General features: G+C 39.1%; 1 protein-coding gene across 5 annotated transcripts in view; it reads left to right on the top strand.

Moving 5' to 3' along the window:
• Positions 1-22,047, top strand: part of CAPS2 (calcyphosine 2) — a 32,252-nt gene extending 10,205 nt beyond the window's left edge. For all 5 annotated transcript variants that reach the window (XM_035127876.2, XM_035127874.2, XM_035127873.2 and 2 more), the window contains exons 10-19: positions 618-734; positions 5,592-5,666; positions 6,877-6,972; positions 7,069-7,162; positions 9,973-10,091; positions 11,421-11,497; positions 13,125-13,279; positions 14,064-14,183; positions 17,705-17,801; positions 20,432-22,047. In XM_035127876.2, coding sequence (XP_034983767.2) covers positions 618-734; positions 5,592-5,666; positions 6,877-6,972; positions 7,069-7,162; positions 9,973-10,091; positions 11,421-11,497; positions 13,125-13,279; positions 14,064-14,183; positions 17,705-17,801; positions 20,432-20,607 — 1,126 coding nt within the window. In that variant the 3' untranslated portion in view covers positions 20,608-22,047. The remainder of the gene's footprint in view (positions 1-617; positions 735-5,591; positions 5,667-6,876; positions 6,973-7,068; positions 7,163-9,972; positions 10,092-11,420; positions 11,498-13,124; positions 13,280-14,063; positions 14,184-17,704; positions 17,802-20,431) is intronic.
• The last annotated feature ends 5,952 nt before the right edge of the window (positions 22,048-27,999 follow it).

Raw genomic sequence — 27,999 nt, 5'->3', positions numbered from 1 at the left:
ACTGTCCTTTTCTCTCCCACTTCCCCCTCCGCTCATCAGTCCCTGCGCTTGTTTCCAGCGCATCCTGCCTCTGCGACAGAATTGTGACCAAATCTTTTGTTGTGAATAGGGTTAAATGGTGAAAGCATTGCTAACTTAGTTATACTGGTTTACCACTATACAGGTTTACCACTCCCATCAGCCCATCACCCATTCCCACCCACCCCCACCACCCTCTGTATATACATAAGGGCCTGACTCTTCTGTTTCAAGTGTATCTGAAGAAGTGTGCATGCACACGAAAACTCATACCAAAATAAAAACTTAGTTGGTCTTTCAGGTGCTACTGAAGGAATTTTTTTATTTTGCTTTGACTCAGACCAACACAGCTACCTACCTGTAACTTAGTTATACTGTGTAATTTAGATAAAACATTCATTATTTAAAAATTGTATGCATAAATTTGAATGCATAGATTCTGCGGCTGTCTCTTGATATCTATGTATAGCTTGATATCTATGTATAGCTAGTTCCAGTGTAAGAATTTGACTTTATATTTTAATTCTATAAAACTATTTCCATGAAATCATGTGGGGTTTGGGGTTTTTTGTTTGTTTGTTTGTTTGTTTGTTTGTTAGAGCTGTGATAAGTGATCCAGAACAAAATGGGAATGCTACTTATGAGAAGGATCTTATGCTTCCAGGATTAAGGACAGCACCTCTACGCTTTAGAAAAAGAACATTACATGAAACAAGGTAAGTATGTGCTGTTGTGTTGGGTTGTCTTACTGAATATAGCCTTAAAATTATTTCAATGAAGCTTTGGTTGATCTAAGACAGCGTAACTGCGTTTCTTTGTTTCATCTAAAAGAGTGCCAATCACTCAGACCTGTTTTGTCTTTGAAATACAGTAAATGTTTTGTTTTTTCTTCATATTCACAATTCAGTTATGATTTAAGACAAACTGTGGCTTATTGTGAAGTTTTAACTGGATCATTAAATCTGAAAGAGCCCAGGTATAAGAAACGTGAGTTATTTTTTGTAACAAAATAACAGCTAGCTTTTTTTCCACAAATGGAAATAAGCAGATGAAATCAACAAATGCAATATACACCCTTGGATGATCATTTCTAATTAAACTTTTAAATAAGATTATTCAAAATAGATCACTGATCAGTTGTACTATGTTCCTTACAAAAACTCTGCTTTGGAGACAGGACCCTAAAAGATTTCATCAGTATATTTTGACAGGAACATATTATATGTCCATATATTTTGATGGGACCAATCCAACAATCTTTACTACAGATTGAGACTAAGAGTGATATTCAACTAAATTTTCCTAAGACTAGACCCATTGAAATTACCGTAATGAACATAAACATATCGTTCATTATTAGGTGTCCAACCAGACAGCAGTATTCTGCTTGATTTCATTCTAGTAAACAAAGCTGTTGAATTGGAGCACAGCCAGTTGGACCTCATGTGGCAACTGTTCTTCCCTGGGTCTTTCCTGGGATTATGGCAATGTGGGGTTGCCCTTGAAGATGACTTGGAAACTTCAATTGGTCCAGTATACAGTAGTAAGATTACCAACTGTGGTTCCCTTTGGATCACATATAACTCCAGTTTTAAAATATCTGCATTAGTTGCCAGTTTACCTGTTCACTTTAGTGTTTAAAGCCATAAACCACTTAGCCCCCAAATATCTGAAATACCATCTCTTTCCCTACAGACCCTCTAGGGTGCTAAGATCAGAAGCGGGGGCCCTCTTGGTTGTTCAGAAGCTCAGGAGGTAGCAGCCCAGGAGAGGGCATGCTCTATGGCAGTTTCTAAATTGTGTGGAACTCCTGTTCCACAGAGGTGCATCTGGCAACCTCATTATACAGTCCTTGATGAATGCTGAAGATGTGCTTCTTTGACCTGCCCGTTGGTAAATGAGATACATATTTTTAGGACCCACCTTATTTTTAATTGAATTTTTTATTTTAAGTTTTTAAAAACTGTTTTAAATTGTGTTTCAATTGTGCTTCAGTATGAAAACCATACTGGGACCTTAAGAGTGAAGGGTGGATAATAACATTTTACTACAGTTTCATAGCCGACAGCCAGTTTGGTAACATCCCCAGAGTTGTCTTATCTAGTCCTTAGTGTGTCTTGCCAGATGTCAATAATCTAGATGAAATGGAGATTGTAGCCCCTTTCATGTGAAAATCTCATGGAGGCATCTTGGAAAGACCAGTGTCTTGCATGCTGTGGGCAGAGGTGGAGCTAGCTGCTCCAGCACTCGGAGCGGCGCACATGCCGGAGGTGGGGCTAGCCATGTGCAGGGGCGGGGTGAGCGTCCGGGGGGGGCTGCATGGCAATGTCACCCCCCTCAGGGATGACACACGGGGAGGATTGCACCCCACTTCCTCCGCCAGTGGCTGTGGGCCATATCTGCACTTAAGAAGTCTGTATGACACATAGGGATTACTAACCATATGGAAGCCCAACACATGGAAGCTTGTGCACAAGCAGCAGCTATTCATCCTTAGGCCTTTTTACTGCTGACATCCATGCCAACTCTTGAACAACTCTTGAGGACACAGATGATGCCTTCCTGGAACAGATGGCCAAGCATTCCAAAGGAAGTGAGATAGTAGTAATGGGGGATTTCAACTATCCTGATATTTGTTGGATGTCAAACTCAGCCAAGAGCATAAGGTCGAACAGATTCCTCACTGGCCTTGCAGACAACTTCATTGTCCAGAAAGTGGGAGAAGCAACAAGAGGATCAGTCATTTTAGATCTGGTCCTAACCAATAGTGATGACTTGGTTAGTAGGGTAGAAGTGGCAGGATCATTAGGTGGGAGTGACCATGCTCTTCTGGAGTTTATTATCCAGCAGAAAGGAGCAACCAAGCATACTAAGGTCCAAATTCTAGACTTTAAGAAAGCCAACTTCAGAAAACTTAGGGAAACGCTGGGTGAAATCCCATGGACAGTAATACTAAAAGGGAAGGGAGTTCATGATGGTTGGGAGTTTGTTAAAAGGGAGATATTAAAAGCACAACTTCAGGCAATACCAATGAGACGGAAACATGGAAGGTGCCTAAAGAAGCCAGGCTGGCTATCTAAAGAACTTTTGACTGAGTTAAGATTTAAAAGGGATATGTACAAAAAATGGAAAAGGGGGGAAATCTCCAGAGAGGAATTCAAACATATAGCCAGCACGTGTAGAGACAAAGTCAGAAAAGCTAAAGCACAGAATGAACTCAGGCTCGCCAGAGAGGTTAAAAGCAACAAAAAGGGCTTTTATGGGTATGTCCGTAGCAAAAGGAAAAACAAGGAAACAGTGGGGTCACTCAGAGGAGAAGATGGTGAAATGCAAACAGGGGACAGAGAAAGGGCAGAACTCCTCAATGCCTTCTTTGCCTCAGTCTTCTCCAAGAAAGAAAAAAACGCCCGACCTGAAGAATATGGAGCAGATGATTCAGCAGGGGAAACACAGCCCAGAATAAGTAAGGAGGTAGTACAAGAATACTTGGCTAGTTTAGATGTATTCAAGTCTCCAGGGCCAGATGAACTACATCCAAGAGTATTAAAACAACTGGCAGAGGTGATTTCAGAACCACTGGCAATAATCTTTGAAAATTCCTGGAGAACAGGCGAAGTTCCAGCAGACTGGAGGAGGGCAAATGTTGTCCCTATTTTCAAAAAGGGGAAAAGAGAGGACCCAAACAATTACCGCCCAGTCAGCCTGACATCAATACCAGGAAAGATTCTAGAGCAGATCATTAAGCAAACAGTCTGTGAGCACCTAGAAAGAAACTCTGTGATCACTAAAAGTCAGCATGGGTTCCTGAAAAATAAGTCATGTCAGACTAATCTGATCTCATTTTTTGACAGAATTACAAGCCTGGTAGATGAAGGGAACGCTGTGGATGTAGCCTATCTTGATTTCAGCAAGGCCTTTGACAAGGTGCCCCATGATATTCTTGTAAAGAAGCTGGTAAAATGTGGGCTAGACAATGCTACCATTCAGTGGATTTGTAGCTGGCTTACTGACCGAACCCAAAGGGTGCTCATCAATGGCTCCTCCTCATCCTGGAGAGTAGTGACTAGTGGGGTGCCACAGGGTTCTGTCTTGGGCCCAGTCTTGTTCAACATCTTTATCAATGACTTGGATGATGGGCTTGAGGGAATCCTGAGCAAGTTTGCAGATGACACCAAATTGGGAGGGGTGGCTAACACCCCAGAGGACAGGATCACACTTCAGAATGACCTTAACAGATTAGACAACTGGGCCAAAGCAAACAAGATGAATTTTAACAAGGAGAAATGTAAAGTACTACACTTGGGCAAAAAAAATGAAAGGCACAAATACAGGATGGGAGACACCTGGCTTGAGAGCAGTACATGTGAAAAGGATCTAGGAGTTTTGGTTGACCACAAACTTGACATGAGTCAGCAGTGTGATGCAGCAGCTAAAAAAGCCAATGCAATTCTGGGCTGCATCAATAGGAGTATAGCATCTAGATCAAGGGAAGTAATAGTACCACTGTATTCTGCTCTGGTCAGACCTCACCTGGAGTATTGTGTCCAGTTCTGGACACCACAGTTCAAGAAGGATACTGATAAGCTGGAACGTGTCCAGAAGAGGGCAACCAAAATGGTCAAAGGCCTGGAAACTATGCCTTATGAGGAACGGCTTAGGGAGCTGGGTATGTTTAGCCTGGAGAAGAGAAGGTTAAGGGGTGATATGATAACCATGTTCAAATATATAAAAGGATGTCATATAAAGGAGGGAGAAAGGTTGTTTTCTGCTGCTCCAGAGAAGCGGACACGGAGCAACGGATTCAAACTACAAGAAAGAAAATTCCACCTAAACATTAGGAAGAACTTCCTGACAGTAAGAGCTGTTCGGCAGTGGAATTTGCTGCCAAGGAGTGTGGTGGAGTCTCCTTCTTTGGAGGTCTTTAAGCAGAGGCTTGACAGCCATCTGTCAGGAATGCTTTGATGGTGTTTCCTGCTTGGCAGGGGGTTGGACTGGATGGCCCTTGTGGTCTCTTCCAACTCTATGATTCTATGATTCTATGATTCTATGAACACCTGAGGTGAGCCAGCTGTGTGCAAGGGCCAGCAGTGCAGCTCCACTCTCTACTCATTGGGCCTACCCTGTGTATGACTTGGTTGAACATCAATCAATGTTACAATTGGTGTTTTATTTATTACATAGTTTTCATTTACGTAATTGTAAGCTGCCTCAAGTCGTTTGCAGAACAATGGGATATAAATATTTTGATAAATAAATAGTGTTACCAACATCAGTAACGCTGAACTGAAGTGGGCAGTTTAGATCATTAAGGAATTTCTTCACAGTTTTGATCTCCACCAGAGAGCTGTGAAAAAGGGATGTGGCTGATAGCATAAATAGTGAGCACATATTTCCTGTTGTATTTGTTGTTGGTTTGTTAGCAGTTTGAATTCACATGTTGACTTGGCCCACTGCTTTCATGATTTGTTCTCCGCGTAATTCAAGAGCGTTTGTAGTTTCATAAGTAGCTTGCATGAATAATGTTTAATTTTGCTTGTGTAGATCTTAACTAATATTGTGAATTATTTTTACAGAATAAGGACTAGGTCATCATTAACTGAAAATGTGCTTTCCAACAAATTACGCTTTGATGGTAGATTACTATCAAGGTATGCCTAAAACTTTTAAAGTATTTTGTAACGCAAGTATGTTTTAACTGAGGATGCTACTTTCATACTTTCTAATAAGATAATGAAAGAATATTGCATGTTTCTCCCTGAGGAAGTCTTGGAAGAAAGGCAACCCAGGGTGGCAGACTAGGTGAGGAATCCTTCTGCGTAAGAACTGGGAGGGTTGGAAGGAAGGGCGGCCCTTGGTGTCACTGGAAGATTATTTGATTACTGAGATACAGTGGATAAGATTGGAGTCACCGTAAGCCACGTGGAAATGGTGATAGTTTAGCTCTTTTGCGCTCTCTCTCTGTAAAATCAAACTGCTGCTGCTATTGATGAAGGAAAGAAAAGAGGGTCAGGTATGATACTGTCTTTTGTGGTTTTTATTAGTTTTTATTTTACTGCTTTGTTATTTCTGATTAGTTAAATTATTGTTTGACATATTAAGTACTGTGCGTTGTAGGGTTTCAGTTGTTTACTTGAGACAATATGCATCTGGGCAGTGGTGGATAGAGGGGAGGAGGCACAGAATACTATTTTTTTGCAAGGAGGCTATATATATATTACACTGCCCTGGTGTTTGCATAATGGGGTAATTATCTTTAGATGCTCTTTTATTGAGGTTATTCACTGTTGAATTGTTGCTGATGACCATAGCTGCCAAGTTTTCCCTTTTCTCGCGAGGAAGCCTATTCAGCATAATGGAATTTCCCTTTAAAAAAAGGGAGAACTTGGCAGCTATGCTGATGACTTATGTGTTACTTTGTATGATTGTTTTATTTGTTGGTTGTTAACCACCCTGAGCTGCAGTTCGGAGGAAGGACAGGATAATAAGAAACTAAAAAAGTAATGTAAAATATTGCACAACCTGTGTACTGTGACCTTAATGTAACATTACATAAACAAAACAGTGGGCTGCTGTATGCACATTTAAATTGACTGAAAAGCTTCATTCATAAACAAGAGTTTTGTGAACGTAGCCCCAAGTTGTTGACAAAACTCTTTCATTTGCTTAGAGGAGGTAAGAGGTAGGGGTATGCCCGCAAGCATAGAAGTAATTCATTTGTTCGTTTACTTTGTATCTAGAAAATTATTCTTATGGTAGATGTTGATGTACCAGCTTGCCAAGTTCTTGTCTGTTCAGTTGATAGGGTTTCCACTTTTTTTATATAAAAAAAACTTACGATAGCTTCTGTTACCATTATAGAAATGGTCGTGATGCTTGTCGAGAACTGATTGGATTTTTCTTTGCATATGACAAATCTCTAACTGTATACGAATATCGACAGTTTGGTAAAAATAGGTACGTAGAACAAGGAATAACTTCAGAATTTTATCAAATCATTACTGCTCAGGAAATGAACTTAAAGGTTTGGTTTTGCTTTTTAATTTCACCCAGAACAAATGCTCTACCTTTCATTCAGAAGGGAGTTTATACTCATCAGCGTGGACAGAGAAAAGGAAAGCAATACTGTCTAAGTGATGTCTATGTTGTAAGTATGGTGAACCTCCATGACAATGCTTACCTAAGGGCTTGTGGATCTGCAGTTGTTAGGTGTGATGATTTGATCTTTCCATAATATTTTTCTAGCGTGTCATGTTAGGATGATGTTTTTGAAATTTCAAAATTGTTCCAATGAAATGTTCAGAAGGATTTTACTCTAGTTCGTCAGAACTAAACTAGACAAATTAAGTTATCTATTGATTTCTGTGGCCAAGGAAAAATGAGCCAGGAACAACATCTTAAAATTGGGGCGGCATCAGGTGTGTGTGTGTTATTTAGTGGGTACAATCGGATCTGCCAAATTTGCATGGAGGTGTTTTGAAAGGTTGAGAAAGACTGAATGTGCACCATAGGAAGTTATGCAAGATTGGGCTCAGATGTTGGAAGATAGTGGCACAAGTTGGCAAGCAGAGAGGAAGACTGCTCAGCAATCCCATGAATTGAATGGAATTTTATCCAAAGTTGGTTGGATAAAATATTGGTTCCACAAGCACAGTAAATTTCTCTAAGTTGGAACAAAGCTGTGCAACTACAAAGGTGGTTTGAAGAATGTTAATCTGGGAGTATTATGGAAAGGAGACATACATTTGCAAACTGAATAATCTGAAGTCTGTTGTTGAATTCATGGGTGGAGGTGGGGGCTTCCATAACACCTCAGTGCAAAAGTATAAGTAAGCGGTAAAAATCTACTTAATCCGAAGTGCCTGAAGACTGACTAAAGAAAACTGGAGGGTATGTAATGTGGCAGATGATATATGTATATTTGTGTAGTTTTGTGATGAGATGTTTGTTTAATGTTCCTATTTTGGTTTTAATATATTTCATAAGGCCAGTTGCCTAGGAAAAACAGGGATAAGTACTAATGTGAGAAATGGGGGATGCGGCAGCCTGGGCCAGCTTGGCAACTGCCGCTAAAGGACTCAGAATATTGGGAAAGTAACTGTTTGAACTGTTAGACTTGGGAGATGAAGAGAAGGAATGGAGGGCTAATGAGGAAGGAAAAAGTGTTGTGAGCATCTGGTGGGGGGAGAATGATCAATTGCTGAAAGCAGCTGTGGGGGTAGAGACAGAACGAATGGGGAACAGGACTGGTTATGCACGTCAGTCTGGAGCAAAGTATGAGTGTCCCTTCTTAGGAACACCACACCATCATAAGGGACTCGGCTGGGGGAAAGTGGTGCAGTGTCTGTTAATTGTACAAGAAAGGTAAAGCTATTCTTTCCCTCATTAATAATAAAGATAGTTTTAACAAAGGCATTTGTGTAGGCACTTTCCAGAGTGCGGACTTGGGAGTGTGACCTGTCACATGCCAGTGGATTTGCATTCTGTGCCTAAATCTTGGCTTTATGAATTGTTCTGTTGAATATATCACTTGTGAATAGTACAGTACTGTATTACTGTACTGTAGTAGAATAAGACTGCATGTCTTACTTTTCCCACAAGAGGGCAATCAGTAGCAGTCAGGAAGGGGTTATTAATTGTTAACTTTTATAATCAAATTACAACAGCTTTGTTTCTTAATGCACATTTCCTTTTATTGACTGACTGCAAAATGCAATGGCATGCCTTTTGCAAATTGATCATAATTTATTAGAGTCTAAAAGGATTTATTGCAAAATTTTAAGACACTACAGCTGTCGTTTTTGGGTGTATTGTTTTAGATATTGCTATTCTTTTTAGCATTCAAGAAAAGTAACTAATTACTGAATAATAGGTGACAGAAGAATTGTGTTCACTTTTTATTATATGGTCCAGAACCTTGGGTGAGAACTAAATGTGTAAATTAATTTGAAGAGGTGCCAAATTATTCTGGGCAGTTAATACAAAGAGAATACTCCTATTGTGAGGTTTTTGCAATCATTCTGTGAACAGAGGGATAAAGCAAACTTGGGCTTTTGAGAATCTGTGACCCATATTATTTGGAGCAGTCTTTGATTCTGCCACAATTGAGTCTCTAGTAACAAGTTTCTAGCTGGATAAAAGGGTATTGCAAGCTCCTCTGCATTTCCTCCGTGGTCATTGGACAGGATAGTTCTGTTAGCTGCTCATCTGTTCCTCAGTACATGCATTGAAAGAGACTTCTTTAGTATTATACATATTTTGGAAATAAGCTCTTAAGTTTAGATAGATTCTTGGTAACTAGTCATTGTTAAAGATGCCACATCATGGGGGGCACATCACCTTGAACAGGTGAGCACTCCTAATTCATATTGCTATGAATCACTAAATACTGCTTTCCCCTTCCCCCATCCAATTCCCATAACTAGGCATATCTTTAATTGAGTGCACCACTTTGAATGCATTTGTTCATGTCACTGTATTTGTAATTGTTCTAGTAACTAGAACGTTTCCAGGCTATGCAAGTAGAGAGGTTCTATGACAATGGGAGCAATCAACAAAGGCAGGGAGCAGATAAAATCATGTTACTAAATGAGGGAATTGTTAGGAAATAGAGCTAACTTACTGCAGGCACTTGGGGCATTGTGGGAATAGACAAGGTGGATGGAGCTCGTGGGTGGCTGGTTGGCAGAATGAGCAAGGACAGCTGAGGATTGAGAGTTCTAATTGAGTACTGTAGTAGCTATTGTTGTTAGTATTGCTAGAGAACATTAGATAAACTGCTTAGAAGAAAGGAGAAGATTGAGTATAGGAACCAAATGGTGTCTGTGCTTGCATAAGAGAAACATGTGAAATTGTTCATCTTTATGAAGATAGTAGTGATGAGTGAGTTATATTTTATGGAATATTGTAAGTAAAAAATAATAGGGCATGCTTGTAAATCACTTTTATTGCCGACAGGGAGCAGACCTAACTTTTTTGAGTGTGCAACACCCTGCCCTTCCGGAAAGCATTAAACAGAAACCGGTATTTACAATCCGTGTCACAAATATTGATGAAACTGCTAGAGCTTTTCTAAAGTAAGTGAATTCACGGGTCAGATTTTATTTCTTGTCTTGAAAATATGTTCACAAATAAAGGTTTATGTTGACTCTGGAGATTTGGGTTTTTTTCTGGATCTCTATGGGCATAAGTGTTATATCTGATTAGACAGATACTGTGAAGCTGAAATTACTAAAATGGGGAAGTGGGAGGGTCATAATCCTTCCTTTTATGAAGCTCCAGATAAATGGAGGAAACATACAGGCAGCACTATATTAGATTAATACATTCTTATGTTTTCTTTCAGAAAATGCAACTGAAATTTTATCTGAAGGGGGAATCTAGTGTTGTGGGTGGTGAGAGGCTCCTTAATACTTTCTCTTCATGCCATTTCCCTCCTTTAGCTGCTTGGACTCTGCAAGAGAAAAGAAACAGCACAAATTTCTCTTCAAATTGCAGCTGTAGCTTACCCATTTTATAAAACAAAACACTTTCTGTTAAAAAAAAGAAATGCATGATATCCTGAAAAGGTGGGAATTAATAAGCAGTTATTCTGTTGAAGATAAAGGGAGCCCTGAAGTAGGGAGCAGAACAAGAATGGAGAAAATATTAGGAGCTGGATCTACAATGATCTTTTAAACATTATTAGAACAATAGTAGATACATTGTTATAAAGCATCACCTTACCTTTAACATGCAGTTTCTCTATGGCTGGTGGCTCGTTGCTCTGCAGTACACTCTGGTGTCATATTTTAATAACACATTATTAATGTTACAAACCACGAATGTAGATTCACCCAGGGTTTCTGCTGCCATAAATGCCACTTGCATTCCTATAATCCTTGATCTGTACTTCTAGGACTTCCCTGATAGCATAGCAGGCCTAAGGTTTAGAGATCATCAGTAAAATCATAGTGGGATTTTTGGGAGGTGAGTGAGGGAAAGAACTCTTTAGCAAGACAAATTAGAAGAGAGGTAGTAATCAGAAGCAAGGATGGTAAAGATGCTAAAATGACAATATAGGTGGTGGTTGGATAATCTTCTAAGCTGGGTGGAAATATGCAACTTATTTTGAATTGGGTTGAACTCCCTCTGAAGAATCAAGCTCTGGTTGACCAGGTTGTGTAGGTAACTAAGAGCACTTATACTAGCTCTGGCTGGTTTGCCAACCTAAGAAAGGGTGCTTCATGGCACTTAAATAAATTGGTTTTAAAAAATACTGAATTTTGATCAGTTACTATAAAGCATTTTATAAATTACAAATAACTGCCTTTTCCTAACATAGTTGTAGGTGATAATTTGAGTAGATCTATGAAAATTAACTTCTGTTATGTGTAGCGTGGTTCTAATGAATTAATATATTATAGGAATTTTGATGTGGAAAATGAGGAACATTCTATCAAACAAGAAGATGAAGACAATATTATTCTCCGGAATGTTCAAGGTTTGTATATCCCATACCATGTACCTTCGTGAAAGGATGGCTTTTGCTTTTTAACTACATTAAAATATCTAGGTGTAGAATCCCACCTTTATTACTATTACTATTAGTATTATTATGTTTTCCAGTAAGAAAGGAGGTGCTGATACTTTGTGCTAGTGAGTGCTTTCACAGAAAAAGCTCTGATTATTAATATTTATTTGCTGCTTGCTACAAAAAACTTGTCTCATAGCAACTTACAATTTCTTTCAAAAAGCATATAATTCCAAATTAAAATATATCAAAAAGTTATTGACTTAAAGTGCTCATCCTGCAATAGCATAAAAAGGATACATACGTCCCCACCCAACTAAAGTGGAAACAGCAATTAAGAGCAGAATGCCAGCTAGAACCGCTACTGCTTATACATATAAACTGAATGTACCTGCTTATCTTATCCCTTTTATTTATGCTGCCATCAGTGATGGCATGGCATTCAGTTTTTAAAAGCCTTGATAGCTAAACCTCTGTGTTTATACACAAGTGAAGCTGTGGAAACCCAGTGTATCCAACACGGACAATTGTGAACAGCTGATAAATCTGGGTTCTGTTATTTTAGAGCACTGCTGTTTTACTCTTTCTTTCTCTGCAGACTTTCTAAGAATTTCAGCCATGGTGTCCTGGCTGCTTCTTCCTAGACAACTGCATGCTGCCACTAGGACTTCTCACTCATCCAGCTGCTTCCTCTTGACGACAGGGGCTTCTTCAGCTCCCATTCTTTTCATACTCTCTTTTCTTTCTTATTTCAGACTCCGATTCCAGACTCTCCCACAGTAGTGCTGTGTCTGCCCTTTTATTCTTTCCTGTCAGACTCCTTTAACCAATCAAAAGGGTCTCTCTGACATGCCACTGGCCTTTAATTAAGAACCTGTGAGTTCAAATGGAACGTCCATTAAATGGTCTGTTACAGCTTGGCGTTTTTTATTCTGTTGACCCATGTTACATTTATAAATGTAACAGTCTCCAGTGCAGACATAATGGAAAATTTCACAAGACACAGTCACCTCTTTAGTAACTATACAAACATATTGGTTTTGTATACATTATATCTGCCAGGCCTCTGTTAGAAATAAATTGACCATCACATTCAGCAAACTATTTACAATTCAAACAGTTTTTATAACGTAAAAACATTAACTTGTGTAACTTTCATTTCATAATGTTCTCCATGTTCTTGGATTTTTTAAAAAAAGTTTCTGGTGATATTTATTCCATTTTATTCCATTTGTGTCAGTGAATAACTATAATTATTAGTTACAATCTAAAGTTCTTTTATTCTGCGACATTATTACATGTCCAGAATAAATAGACTTTAGGTTGTTACTAAGAAATATAGTTATTTACTGATGCAAAACAAAACCTTTATGTATCCATTTATTTGTTTACTGTACTTTATTTATTTAAGGTTATCTCTTAGCACAGTGGAAGAAAATATTTTTGCATGCAAAAGGTCTGAGGTTAAATACGCAGCAACTCCAGTGAAAAATATATCACGTAGCAGGACTTTCAAAGTCCTCTGCCTAAGATCTTGGAGAATAATTATAAGTCAGAATAGACAATATTAAAATGTTCCCTTTACCTTTTTTTTCAGACAGGCTAAGAGAAAAACTAAGTAAAAGAGGAGTTCGTACAATTACAAGATTAGGAAAGTACTTCCGGGAGCTGGAAAAGAAACAGCATGCAATTCTTACAAAAGCGGACTTCGAACAAGCACTGAAAGTGTTTCATTTAGACGTTTCTGAAAAGGTATGCTATCATGAACCCACTCTTCTGAGGGAATCTACTGATCCCCACCTGCAAACAGCCTAGTATGTTCCATCTAAAAAAACTACTTTGGGTATATCTCAGAGGTAAATTGCTGCCACCAACCCTCTATGGATAGTTTCTTTCCCAGGGTAGAAAGCAGCTTCCCTGTACCAGTCTAGAACAGTTAAATGTATTTTTATTTAGAGAACACAGAGTTGGCATCAGCAGAACACGTATCTTATAGACCTTTTTTTAAAAAAAGGAAAGTGGCTGTCACTTGAGAAAGACATTTCCTGGGGATGTCAGAGGCAATAGTTGTGAGATCTCTTCCTAAAATACCATTTACTATTTCCTGACATGAGATTATGTTAGCTTGCTCTCATGGCAAACTTGGAGTCAGTTTTTAATTTAAATACCATTAGGTTAACAAAATTGTAGCCAAAAGGGCTTTTTCATCATGCATGTGAAGGTGAAAATATATCTTCCATTATAACCTAGGACACATAGTCTGCACCTCACATCTGGGTTACTTGGAAAATACAGATTTCCTTCTACTGTGCTATGTTAAAATTAAAACACTTAATCTTGAAGTCTGCATCTATATTGAAATTGTTTTAAATGTGTTTTTTATTGTTTTGTCACCTGTTTGCTGCCCTGTACTTCTTTGGGATGAGTAGGATAGAAGTTTAATAAAAACGTGGCTTCTGCTATTGTTGCATTATGTGGTAGTGTTAGGCTATGTGCTGAATTGCAACTTATTTGACACAAAATTCTTTCATTTTAGGAGTTTGAATCTTTGTGGTTAATGCTTAATGACAACAGAAATGATGAAGTTGATTATGCTGAGTTTACTCGTGTCATCCTTGGTGAAATGAATGAATATAGGAAAGCATTTGTGAGAAAAGTAAGTGGGTTTTAAATACTGTATATACATATATGTAGTTTATCTGCATATCTGTGTGGATCACAGAAGACTATGGGGGGTTCTTAAAGAAATGGGAGTGCCTGATCAGCTTATCTGTCTCCTGAGAAATCTCTATGTGGGACAAGAAGCAACAGTTAGAACTGGATATGGAACAACTGATTGGTTCAAAATTAGGAATGGAGTACAACAAGGCTGTATATTGTCTCCCTGCTTATTTAATTTATATGCAGAATACATCATGTGAAAGGCTGAACTGGATGAATCCCAAGCCGGAGTTAAGATTGCCGGAAGAAATATCAACAACTTCAGATATGCAGATGACACAATTTTGATGGCAGAAAGTGAGGAGGAATTAAAGAACCTCTTAATGAGAGTGAAAGAGGAGAGTGCAAAATATGGTCTGAAGCTCAACATCAAAAATACTAAGAACATGACCACTGATCCCATCCTGGCAGATAGAAGGGGAAGAAATGGAGGCAATGACAGATTTTACCTTCTTGGGCTCCAAGATCACTGCAGGTGGTGACAGCAGTCACATAATTAAAAGACCCCTGCTTCTTGGGAGAAAAGCAGTGACAAACCTAGACAACTTCTTAAAAAGCAGAGACATCACCTTGCCGACAAAGGCCCATATAGTTTTCCCAGTCAGGGCCAGCTCTAGGTAGAGTCCCGGTGGTGTGGGGCGTCGGGCCGGCAGGCAGGGCGCTGCGCGGCGAAGCCGCATGGAAGCCGTGCTGCGCGCTGCGAGGGCAGGGGCGCCGGAGTGATCTCAGTGCCAGGGCGCCCGACCTGCTCGAGACTGCCCTGTTCCCTGTAGTGATGTATGGAAGTGAGAGCTGGACCATAAGGAAGGCTGATGGCTGAAGAATTGATGTTTTTGAATTGTGCTGGAGGAGACTCTTGAGAGTCCCATGGACTGCAAGAAGATCAAACCTATCCATTCTGAAGGAAATCAGCCCTGAGTGCTCACTGGAAGAGAAGAGAAGACACCCTGGAAAAGACCCTGATGTTGGGAAAGATTGACAGCACAAGGAGAAGGGGACGACAGAGGACGAGATGGTTGGACAGTGTTCTTGAAGCTACCAATATGAGTCTGACCAAACTGCGGGAGGCAGTGCAAGACAGGAGTGCCTGGCATGCTCTGGTCCATGGGGTCATGAAGAGTTGGACACGAATAAACGACTAAACAACAAGAAATTTATTACAGATAACTAAGAAGTACTGATCTGCTTAATGCTTTATTGTTAAATGCTATCTAGTACCCAATATATATACTTTAAGATCATTAATCACTATATGTTTTGAAGAAAAGTGTGCTTCCTCTGGTTTGTTATTTAACAGTTCTTGTTCCCTTTATAATAATTGACTTGCCCCGTTGACTTTTCTGGAACAACAAATAAATACCTTTGAAACTGCAACCAGAATTCTGCAAGTGTTGATACAAATTTTAGTCATTTGATTTTATTCTGTACTCCTTTTGGGGGCAGGGATGGGTGATTCAGACTGGACAAGTTACTAAAATGTGTTTCTTACCATCTGTAAAAGATGGTAATGTCCCATGTAAAAGATGGTATTACCCTTCTGAGTAATACCCCTCCCCACCCTCTCACTATATATAAGGGTCTGGTGACTTCTATTTCACTGTATCTGAAGAAGTGTGCATGCACACGAAAACTCATACCAATGACAAACTTAGTTGGTCTCTAAGGTGCTACTGGAAGGATTTTTTAAAATTTTGTTTCACCTGTAAAAGAGGAATACTGTATATGTTTTCTGATAAATATTTCCAGATCGTGTAATTATAAAAAACTAATCATGATTTCATTTACTAAAAGCATTTCTATACCACCCTTCTTAATATTTATTATAAGCATTTCAGTTTGTAATTTGTTTCTCTATCTTTGCTCTCTTTCAGTCCCTCTTCCTCTCTTTTGCACTTTTTTGCATGCATAACCCCACAAAATGTGACCCCTTAAGGCCAGAAATTGGTTATGTGTGCCACAATAATGCCCTGCAAATATCAAAACAGATTAAAGGCAAGCACTGCAAAATAATCTTTCACCTGCAGGTCTGTTTTGCATGCTAGAATAAAGGTATCATTCCTGGTATTTAATCCTATGGTCCTTGAACCAATTAGGCATTTCACTTTGTGAAAATGTAACTCCTGTTTTGAACAGTACCAATCTCCCCCCCCCCTTTGGCAACGGATGTGCAGAAAGAGAGAAGAATTTTCTTTCTAGGTCATTTGAATAAAATTTGTCAGTTGGTGAGAAAATGAGTGAGTCAGTGAGAAAAGGCTATGCATCAGGCTGAAAAAAGTGTTAATGAATTGGCAGTGTTGACCAAAAAAATCTAAAAAACAAAACAAAACCCTTCACCCTAAACCTGACTTGGATCCAAGTTACACTCACAGTATGAAACTGATGTACTTCAGGTCTATTAATTTCAATGGGCTTAGTCTTTGAGTAGGAATAACATTGGAGACAACAATTTATATTTTGACGTAAAAGTCATTAAACAGCCTGCTTTCCTGCTACCAGTTACAAAAGTTACTGTTTTAAATTGTATGCCACTTCAATACATTTTTTTAAAAGTTGTATATAAATATTTTAATCTATATATATATAAAATGTAAAAACGGCATGTGGGTGTGTTTCCACTTTTCACCGAACCCGCTTGACCGATGGCGTTCAAATTTGCACACAACGTCCCATGCTACCATGAGATTAATCTTATAAAGTTTGCTAAGACAGATGTCACACCTATGTCGCGTAAAAAACCCAAAACCCCATGTTACAGAACACACAACTCACCCAAAAGTGCATGCTGGGAAAAGAACCAGGTTACAAACCAGCACCCTCTAGCAGCGGCTACATTGGTACCTATAGAACCTTCCCTCTCAATAGCACCTCAACTGCCATTTACATACTAGGCCGAAGCCTTTACAGACTAGGCCGAATGGAGGTACTGACTCGCCTGGGTGGGGGTTTGGGGGAGGAAAGGACGAGATAGGTCAGGACACAGTGGGAACAGTCACAGGGATGACCCCGGCGGTGGGGGGAAGAGGGGGCATGATACGTCATGGGATGGGACGGGTTGGGGGGAATCACAGGGATGACCCGGGGGTGGGGGGAGGAGGGGGCGGACACAGGGTGGTGGCAGTCACAGGGATTACCCACGGCAACACGTGGCAGGACCAGCTAGTAAATAAATAAAATTAAATGCTTGCTTCCAGTGAAGTGTGTGTAGTTAAGCACACTGAGCTATTTACTTTACTATTCCATTTTTTATCTTTCTCCATACTCAACATGGGGGTGTAGGTTCACAACTAAGATGATTTCTTCACTTATGGGTTTTGTTTTTGTTTTTAAAAAATGCACATTCTGTCTTTTTAAGGTCAAACCAACCAATTAATTCTTATCATTCAAGATGCCAGGTGTATGTAAGCATAATTTGTGTTTCTCTTCCTTGCTCTTTTCTGACCGTTGTCTTTGTTTCAGGCTTATATGAAGCTGGATTATAACAAAACTGGCAGTGTTCCTATGACAGATATCATGAAATGTTATTGTGCTATAAAACATCCTCAAGTCGTAACAGGTAATTAATGTACAATAAAGTAATTGTTGATTTGTCTTGTTACCAACATCGTATTATCTATCCCACTTCTTCTGACTAGCCCAACAACACAAAGTGAAAGGACGATTTCTATTCTGACTGCTCTGAACTTGCGGGGAAGGCAGGGCGAGTCACTCATATTGTGTGCCCTGTTTTGGTGTAAATGGCAAAAGGTGGTTTTTGTTGTTGTTGTTGTTTGCCACAACTGCATTCTCTCAGCCTAACTGGAATAAGAGGCCAATAATAATAATAATAATAATAATAATAATAATAATAATAATAATAATTATACCCCACCCGATTTGAAAGCCAGGCTCAGGGCAGCTAACAACAAATAAAAACATTGATTTAAAGCGACTTAAAATACAGCTTAAAAACAGCATAAAATGCAACATAAATGTAGCATTCATGTCAATAAAATTCAAAAAATTCAGGGTCATTTTTTTGGGGGGGGGGGAACCCAGTTTAGGAAACATCAAGTGATTGCCAGGGCTAACTGGCCAAGTTGGTCCTGCTAGGGCCAGCAAGGAGACCAGGGAAGAGTTTAAATGTGGGGTCCCAGAAGGGTTTCTTCATACAAAAAGGAAGGTTCTTCTCTATATACAGTGGAACCTCGGTTTATGAACACCTCGGTTTATGAATTTTCGGTTTATGAACGCTGCAGACCCATCTGGAACGGATTAATTCATTTTCCATTACTTTCAATGGGAAAGTTTGCTTCAGTTTATGAACGCTTCAGTTTATGAACAGACTTCCAGAACCAATTACACCCATGCTTCAGTTTATGAACGCTTCAGTTTAAGTACTCCGCGGACCCGTCTGGAACGGATTAATCCACTTTCCATTACTTTCAATGGGAAAGTTTGCTTCAGTTTATGAACGCTTACTCTGCGGACCGTCTGGAATGGATTAATTCACTTTCCATTACTTTCAATGGGAAATTTCGCTTCAGTTTATGAACGCTTCAGTTTATGAACAGACTTCCGGAACCAATTGTGTTCATAAACCGAGGTACCACTGTACTATACTATCAAACCTTTATTAGGCATTTTACAAACAGAATCGCAAGAAAAAGAATCACATACAAAAGTATTTAAAATGCATACAAAGAGGCAACAGTAAACTGCATATACTAATTGTATGTGTATATATATATAATCTGAGATTTCTTCCTATTAAACTACTCCTTGAGACACTGCTGCCAAAAACTCAGCTACTCCCGCAGTCACCTTATGATCAACGGCAGACAGGCAGAATCCAACATTTCCACCATGCTGCGGTGTCAGAGCACCCAGAAGGAAGGTTCTTCTCCCTTAGGACTTCTAGATGTGCTACAGGATGGGAGGGACTGAGGTTACAACAATTAATGACTGGTCACAAAGGCTATTTGTGGATGCCTAAGTTTGTCCATTAGGAAAAAAAAATGTTTGGATTAAGTACCAGATTTCCATGTACAGTGGTACCTTGACTTACGAAGACGATCCGTTCCGCGGCCATCTTCGTAAGTTGAAGACTTTGGTTGTCGAAGCGGCGCTTCTGCGCATGCGCGAAGAGCGATTTCGTGCTTCTGCGCCGACTGACTGTGCCACTTTGCACAGGCGCAGAACGCACAAGGCAAAAATACTTCCAGGGTTGTCGACTTCGGAAGTCGAAACCTTCAGAAGTCGAATTGTTCAGATGTCGAGGTACCACTGTACATACCTTTGAACAGATACCATTACAACCTTTTGGTACCACAATAAGCTGTAATGAACTCTGCTGAACACGAGACAAAAAATTAATACGCACTCATTCATCCCAATGTGAATGCTGTGTCCATCGTATAGTCTGAAAAGGTATGAAGAAGGCTCACAAAGTATACAGAAATCTTTGTGATAGAATCCCCAGCCCCCTCAATACTGATGTAACAACTCAGAAGGGCTCAAAGCTTTTTGCTTTGGGTTGATCGTGATTGAAAGGGGTAGATACCTTGCACATTGCTTTCTGACCCATTTTAGTCACACTTTGGGAATGTGGGAAAGAGGGGAGCTACGGTAGCATCTTCTTGTCAGCAATTCACATCTTATTTGAATGGCTTGCCTTACATTTTGATAATAAAGTTACCAGCTGACTCAAAAAATGGACTATCCTGCTCCAGTGCTTTTAACAGCAACTAAAGTTTAATTTGTGTTAATTGAACTTGAAAATATTATCTGAAATATGAATACAAGTATTGATTATAATCATTACGGTATTGAAAACAGGGTAGTGATAATATCATGGACATAGCAATGATGGCTGGTAACTTCCAAGCCACTATTCTGTGTATATTTATCAATAATTCTTCAAATCCATACTATAGTACAAGATTGCTTTGGTTAATTTCCTCATTCATATCTACAGATTGATATAATGAAAGACTAAAAAATCTGAGATAAAATTCCCTTTCCAAGATTCCCTTTGACCTTCTCCTGCCTTGGTTTGCCTCCTGCAATTTTCACTTAAGAAATCCATTTATGTTAAATTCTTATCGTACTTTTAATAACAATGACACATGGATTTTGATTTTGTCTATTTTTCTGCTCTCTTGGCATCCCTGCTAACGTCTTTAATAATAAGCAATATTTTAACAGGTGATGCAACAGCAGAAGAAATTAGATCTTCATTTCTAGAAACTCTGGAGGATGCCTGCAGCAATGCTAATGAAGTGTCATTCTGTGAGTTTGAGGACTATTATGAAGGATTAAGTATTGGAATTTTGAATGATGAAGATTTTGTTAACACATTAAGGAACCCCTGGGGGATTTAGTGTAAACATCCAGGTGGGAAGCAGTACCAGAATTTGAAACATGTTAACTTCTTGCATGAAAATGTCTCAAATTAGCCTGAATAGTCTAAAGATATTTCAGTAATTTTTTAGATTGTTGTTTGTTCATCTCTTTTGAACTTTACACTTTTACACTCTGAATATTCTTAATATGAAAGCTGTGTTTTGGTACAAATTCAGAATATTTTCCTGCCTCTGAAAACTGTTATTAAGACTACATCCTAGATAAGGAAACTGTGTTTTGTTGAATCGGAACTGAGTAAAAGGAGATATGAGAGGAAGTTACAGGTTTGATCAATATAGCTAATTTTTTTAAGTGATTGTATGCCACCACTATACAATGACTACTTCTCATAAGTCTCTATAGATTTATAAGTACTTCATAGCTGCCAAGTTATCCCTTTTTTAAAGGGATTTTCCCTTATGCTGAATAGGCTTCCTCGCGAGAAAAGGGAAAACTTGGCAGCTATGAAGTACTTTTAAAAGGCTTATTACCAGAAAGGCTGATACTATTGCAATTCCCTACCTGTTTCTGACAGATCACACTACAAAATGTATCAACAACTCTTTCAGTGATTTTCCCAGGTGCTTCTTATGTTTTTCCTTAAGTACAAATCCAATAGCATGGAAAGTTATATGCAGATGTGCTCTTACGACATTTTAGAAGTTGTCCATGGTAAGACTGACATGCATCTCATAGAAGTAGCTACATTTCTTGTTAACTGCAAATTTTATCTGAAAAGTGTGTTCTAATTGAAGCATTTTACTTTTGTAAAATGACGTTTTGAAAACACATTGATTTCTTAGCTATTTCTAGAACTCATTGTACATTTTACTTCTTGACCCACGTGCTTTCCTGACTGTGGTAGTGGTTGTTTATATTGACAGCACATGACAACACCTACTGAAGATTTGTTTTATTGTGATTACTGGAAATGGTTGTAATTTTATATGATCTCATCTGTTACGTTTTAACTGAGTTGTATACCACTTTGAGATTACACACATACATACATACATACATACATACATACATACATACATACATACAGGTTATAAAAATACTTATAAACAAATAAATAAATAAATAAATGCCTTGGTTGACGGGTATATGGTTTGCATATATTCTATTGTTATGATCTGCCATTATTTTGTTGGGTGTTGGTTTGCTTTTACTAAAAAGGTAGAGAACAGCTTATTTGATCTTAATGCACACATTTTTTTACTCATCCCACTAATATTATGTCTTAAATTGTGCCTTTGAAATACAGATTATATTGATGCTGAAGAGATTTATTATTTTTATGCAGTAAAAAACCTTGGCAAGCTTGTTATGTGAAATATTCAATTTAATGTTAGAGACTTTTCATAACAAAATTTCATTTTTAATTATGTAGTATTAAACTATGGATGTTTACTATGCATGCAAGTGTTGGCCTCTTTTATTATGTTACCCCACCTTTCATTTCAAGAACAAATACCAAGGCGGTTCACAAACAAATAAAATCCAAGTACAAAATAACAAGAATAAAACCAAGAATACAGTTACCTGTAATTAAAATACAACTACATTAAAATATCCATAATTAAAATATAAAATACAGAAGCTCATTAAAACAGCATAACAGTTAAAACAGTTAAAAACCATTAAAACTAAAATGAAAGCAGGATATTCATTTCAGGAAATCTGGGAAATATTTTCCTAAACACTATATGCCACACTTGGTGGTACCATGCCTCTAATGTGCCTCCTGGCTATGATTACCCCAACTGCAGTGATAAAATGACTTATTAGGTCCTCATTCATTAAATCCACATTTTGGTTCATAAACAAATTTAGGTGTTTTTTTTTCAAATTCCAAGAAAGTTATGTTCCAGAAATCCTCTGGTTCCTTACAGTCCCACCACATGTGGAAATGTGTTCCAATGGAAGTGCAGCCCCTCCAGCATTTTGCAGAGGAGAGCAACCAAGATGATAAAGGGTCTGGAAACCAAGCCTTATAAGGAACAGTTGAGAGAGCTGGGTATGATTAGCTGGAAAAGAAGAGACTGATGAGAGGCGATATGACAGCCACCTTCAAATTTCTAAAGGGCTGGCACATAGAAGATGGAGCAAGCTTGTTTTCTCCTGCTCCAGGGAGTATGGCTCAAAGCAATGGATTCAAGTTACAAGAAATGAGATTCTGACTAAACATCAGGAAGAACTTTCTGACAGTAAGAGCTGTTTGACCGTGGAATTGAGGTTGTGGACCATCCTTCCTTGGAGGTTTTTAAGCAGAGGTTGAGTGGCTATCATTCATGAATGCTTTCATTGAGATTCCTGCATTGCAGGGGATTGGGCTAGATGACTTTCGCGGTCCCTTCCAACTCTTAAGATTCTATGATTCTGTGACTCTGTTTTCTATTCAAATGTTTTCTTTCCTCCCAACAATATTGGAGGGTCTTGCTACTCAGAAATCAGTGGGTGGTGGCAGCTGCCAATCCATGTTTGGTTTAATTCCAGTGAAAATGGTGAAGACACATGCTAATTTTCTTACTTTGTGATCCATAGGGTGTGGAATGGTACAGAGAGGGATAAGGACTATATCTGAAGGACCCCATCACATGACGCAGCTTAGTCACTTTTCAACAAATATCCATTGTGATGTGAGGAGAAGATTCCATTGTAGTAAAGTGTGAGTTAAATACAGTGGTACCTCGGGTTAAGAACTTAATTCGTTCTGGAGGTCTGTTCTTAACCTGAAACTGTTCTTAACCTGAGGTACCACTTTAGCTAATGGGGCCTCCCACTGCCGCTGCGGTGTTGCCATGCGATTTCTGTTCTCATCCTGAAGCAAAGTTCTTAATCCGAGGTACTATTTCTGGGTTAGCATAACCTTTCTGGGTTCTGTAACCTGAAGCGTCTGTAACCCAAGGTACCACTGTAGCTGTACTTAATTGGCCGAGGCAGCAATATTTTATTCTGTTTCAAACTTTATTAAGTGAATCCTTAATACTCTTTAGAGCTCAATCTAATTCCGAGATCCTGCTATTTTTCTTGACACAAATTAAATCCTGTAATCAAGCTGATACAAAGCTTTTTGCTTCTGAATTATTTTTGTTTTATGACCGTGTTTACATAGGAGCACTAGAGAAACTGCATATGGTATATGTGAATCCAGTAAACATGCCTGCACTGGGATTCAATTAATACCTACCTCTTCCTACAGTGTTTCAGAAACCAGAAAAAAGTACCTGAGATTTGGAAACTTGAAGCTTCAATGGCTGACTTCACGTAGTGTTCTAAGGATAAGAGGATTTAAGGTGCTTGAATGTCAAGCCAGTGCTCCAATTTCACTCTTTTAAAAATAACATTTTGGAATGGCCTGAAAGCTTTCAACCTACAGTATACAACTCTAGAGACAGGGGAGGGGGGAGGGACATGTGATTGTGTTGTAAAGCCTGTCTTAACATATATTTGCAGTTGTCTTAAAAGGAAACTAATGAATCTTCTTTCAGGAGGAAAAAGCCTTGTGACACAAAACAGCCCCATTCAGTTTGTATCAACTGCAAATCCATCCCCTACTGCAGCTGCACCCTGATACCATCTGAATAATCCCATGTCATTTACAACTGAGAAAGCTATAAAACCACCACTTTGAATTCCAGCTGGAAACTTATCAGAAGCTAATTCAGATCCTGCAACATGCTCCTGAACTGATGAATTAATCTGCAAAGCATGACATTCTGCATAAGCTTTAGATTTTTCAGTCTCTTAGGATGACATTCAGTCGCAAAGAAACAGGGATATGGACAGTTGTAGCATAACCTTACAATGGAGACAAAATATAATGCTTATTTTTCATGGTATAAATTAGAGGTACTCTAAATAGGATTAAAGGAAAGCATTAAAGGGTTACCAAGCCAGATGTCTTCTGCACTAAAGCTATTTGGCTGGTTAATCAAGGTTTACAAATGAATCTTGGAGTTAAAAGGTTTAGAATTGCCACAGGGACAAACTATTGGCTTCTTTTTAATTAGCACACTAAGTCAGAAATATGCAAATTATTCCATAACCTAACCTAAGAACAGTTTTGTAATCTACTACAGCATAGTGGCTTCATGTGCCTTTGGGTCTACTCTGCTAGAATGGCTGGTCCCTATATTTATTATGGCTCAATGTCACCCTGTGTTAGTTATTTTAGAGTGTCATTTATCTTTGTAGATTGAAAAGAGAAACAACAGACAGCAGAAGTGAGAGCCCGGACTATTGAACTTCTGTGCTTCAAAGCTACAAGGCAACGAGGAAGAAGACTAGATGCATTTAAAGCCATAGGCAAACTTGGCCCTTCAGATGTATTGGAAGTACAACTCCCATCATCCCTGACCACTGGTCCTGTTAGCTAGGGATGATGGGAGTTGTAGTCCAAAACATCTGGAGGGCCAAGTTTGCCTATGCCTGATTTAAAGCATACTTGCCTATATAAATTTGACTTGGAGGAGTCTTACTATCCATCATACAATTTGATCCAGGAAGCAAATAATTGGTTTGAGTGACTGGTTTCATGTGCAAATCCAGGAATATGATTTGGCACTATGAATCCTGAATGGAGGCTGCACAGTGACATTCCCACTTTTTTACTATATAGATACAATAATAGTACTTGACCATTACCCCTTTCTACATAGGGAAGCAACACATTCATTTTACAAGATATAACAGGAAGCCACTGAAGCTCTTCCCAGAGACTTTAGTGGGAAATGCTGCTGGAAAATAGGCAGAGCAATCTCAGCATTGGTCCTTTGCAGAAGATTGTTCTGTTTCCATGGCAGTAGACAGCTCCATCCAAACAGAAACAGGTTTCTCTGCAAAAGTTACACAGGGGAGGGGGAAACGCAACCCAAATGAAGGTGGAAAGCATCTGATCTACAAGTAAGCCTATCACTTCTACTGTGATCTTTTGTAAATTCTGAAATGGGAATAAAGTTTTTCCTGCATCCACATATGTGGCTGCAACTTTGAGAATGGCATCCATTGTAGTTGATTTACACATTAGCCTCTTAAAAGAAATATGTTTACAGTATTACGGTATCTCTCTGCCTGACTTGGAATCTAGAAGAAAGCAACAGGGTGTCTTCCAGCAGCAGCTACTTACAGGACTTGCTGATCCCTTTCCCTGCCCCATGATTCTTGAAAAGAGGGAGAAGTTTTCGCTGCCACACAGGGATCCACACTAGCAGCATCACTTACCGGTAGCTGTTTAACACACCAGTATCTTGCTCAATGCATCAGTAGGTGCTCTTGTGGGCAAGAATGAAAGCCCAGTTCAATCCACTTGAAACTCATACAAATGAGAGGCAGGAAGAAGTTTCTAACAACCTTCTCAAAAAGTCTGTGGTTTAACCTGTTTTATACTTTCTATTCTCTTTGGCCCTTTCACACATCATGCTAACATGGGTGTGTGATATCCCGGAGAGCAGATTGCAGCTGATTTGCATCTCTCTTTTTTTTTTGCATCTATGCTATGCTCAGCGAAGCCCGGCTGAGCATAGTGTAGGGGTGGGGAACCGGTAATCTTCCAGATGTGTTGGACTACAATCCCATCAGCTTCAGCCAGCATAGCCAAGGTCAGAGCATAGCCAAGGTTACTTTTCTGGACAGTGCACTGAGCAGGCCTTGTCCCCCAAGCAAGGCAAAGAGCTTTTAAACTCTCCACCTTCCATGCATTTAATTTGTGTGTTTTCAACTGGTCAGTCTTCAACCATGTAAGTTTGAAATCACACAAGTTAAATGAATTTAAGATATTATCATAAGGTAAAGGTAAAGGGACCCCTGACCATTAGGTCCAGTCGTGACCGACTCTGGGGTTGCGCGCTCATCTCGCATTATTGGCCGAGGGAGCCGGCGTATAGCTTCCAGGTCATGTGGCCAGCATGACAAAGCTGCTTCTGGCAAACCAGAGCAGCACATGGAAACGCCGTTTACCTTCCCGCTGTAGCAGTTCCTATTTATCTACTTGCATTTTGACGTGCTTTCGAACTGCTAGGTTGGCAGGAGCTGGGACCAAGCAACAGGAGCTCACCCCGTCACAGGGATTCGAACCGCCAACCTTCTGATCAGCAAGCCCTAGGCTCAGTGGTTTAACCACAGCGCCACCTGAAGATGTTATCATACTGTATGTGAAATTCAGTTGGGACTGATTTAAGGAGATGTTATAATATTTATCCAATCTATATTGCATTCTACTACACAGAAACAAATTTGGACAAAATAAATGTGCAAATACTTTTAAAAACAAGGGGATATATATTTTTTCTGTTTTTCTTTTAGCAGAAAAGCATATATGTTGCCATTCTTCTAATACTTAAGTAATTTAAAATTGTTGCCAGAGGAAAAAGTTATAAATGTCCTTAAAACCGCTTAAGAAAACAAAAGTTGAAAGAACAGATTAGATGATTTAGGCAGCTCTGCATGCAGTATGGGGGGTGGGGATCCAGATGATTTTGACTGTTGGATGTGTATAGGATCTTGATAATAGGCATAGATAGTGATTCCCTAGGAATCACTTGAAGCAAATCACAACAAAAGGGAAGGAAAGAATGAGGCCAAATGGACCAAAAATATATTTAAATGTCCCTAGAAGAGGGATATAATAAAGTCAAAGGCCTACAAAAAGCCAGGGTTTCTCCCAGAAGTGGGAACCAAAAAAAGAAAGCTGTAGGCACTAATGAAATTAATTAGGGGAATGGTGACCCATTTAAAGGTCACTATATGTTACTGTGTTCTTCCACAAAAATACAAAACAAATATAGACATAGCTTTTAGATAAGAAACTTTTCTTTTTGCTATGAGCACACCAATTGGGCAATGGTACAAAATAATACCTTGTGCCATGCTTCAGATGTTGCAGATAGTTTTCAATGGATTCAGCAGCTGTGGCACAGACACTGGAAGTCATCGAGAAAGACAGCCCCTTCTTATGGACAATTACCAGCATTGATCACAAGGAGACCTAATATCCAAGGTATTCTTGAATCTTTGATGTTCTAGCACTGGAATTGGAAACTTGTGGCTATTGGCCTGATGACACACAGCTTGAACCACCATCCAACTCTGCAGGTGCTGCAGGCCCATTATTGCTTGCCAGATTGCAATTGATTCCTCTTATGCCCCAATGTGTATATGTGAGGTAGAGAAAAGCGATGGTGGCACATAGGAATAGCTAGGTAATGCTACAATCTCTGCCAGCTTTTGGATCTTAATCCTCCCACCATTGGCTAAGCCCCCTGGTTGACTTTTGTGATGCGTCAATGGCGTTCTATGGGGGGGGGAGAGATTTTTTTCCCCTAGCAGATGATCTTCAAATGTGTGAAATAATGTGATGTTCAGACTGT

The sequence above is a fragment of the Zootoca vivipara genome, chromosome 10 (genome assembly GCF_963506605.1).
Source record: "Zootoca vivipara chromosome 10, rZooViv1.1, whole genome shotgun sequence".
Classification (NCBI taxonomy): Eukaryota; Metazoa; Chordata; class Lepidosauria; order Squamata; family Lacertidae; genus Zootoca; species Zootoca vivipara.
Note: the sequence above shows the minus strand (reverse complement) of the source record. Positions and strands in the feature narration are given on the sequence as shown.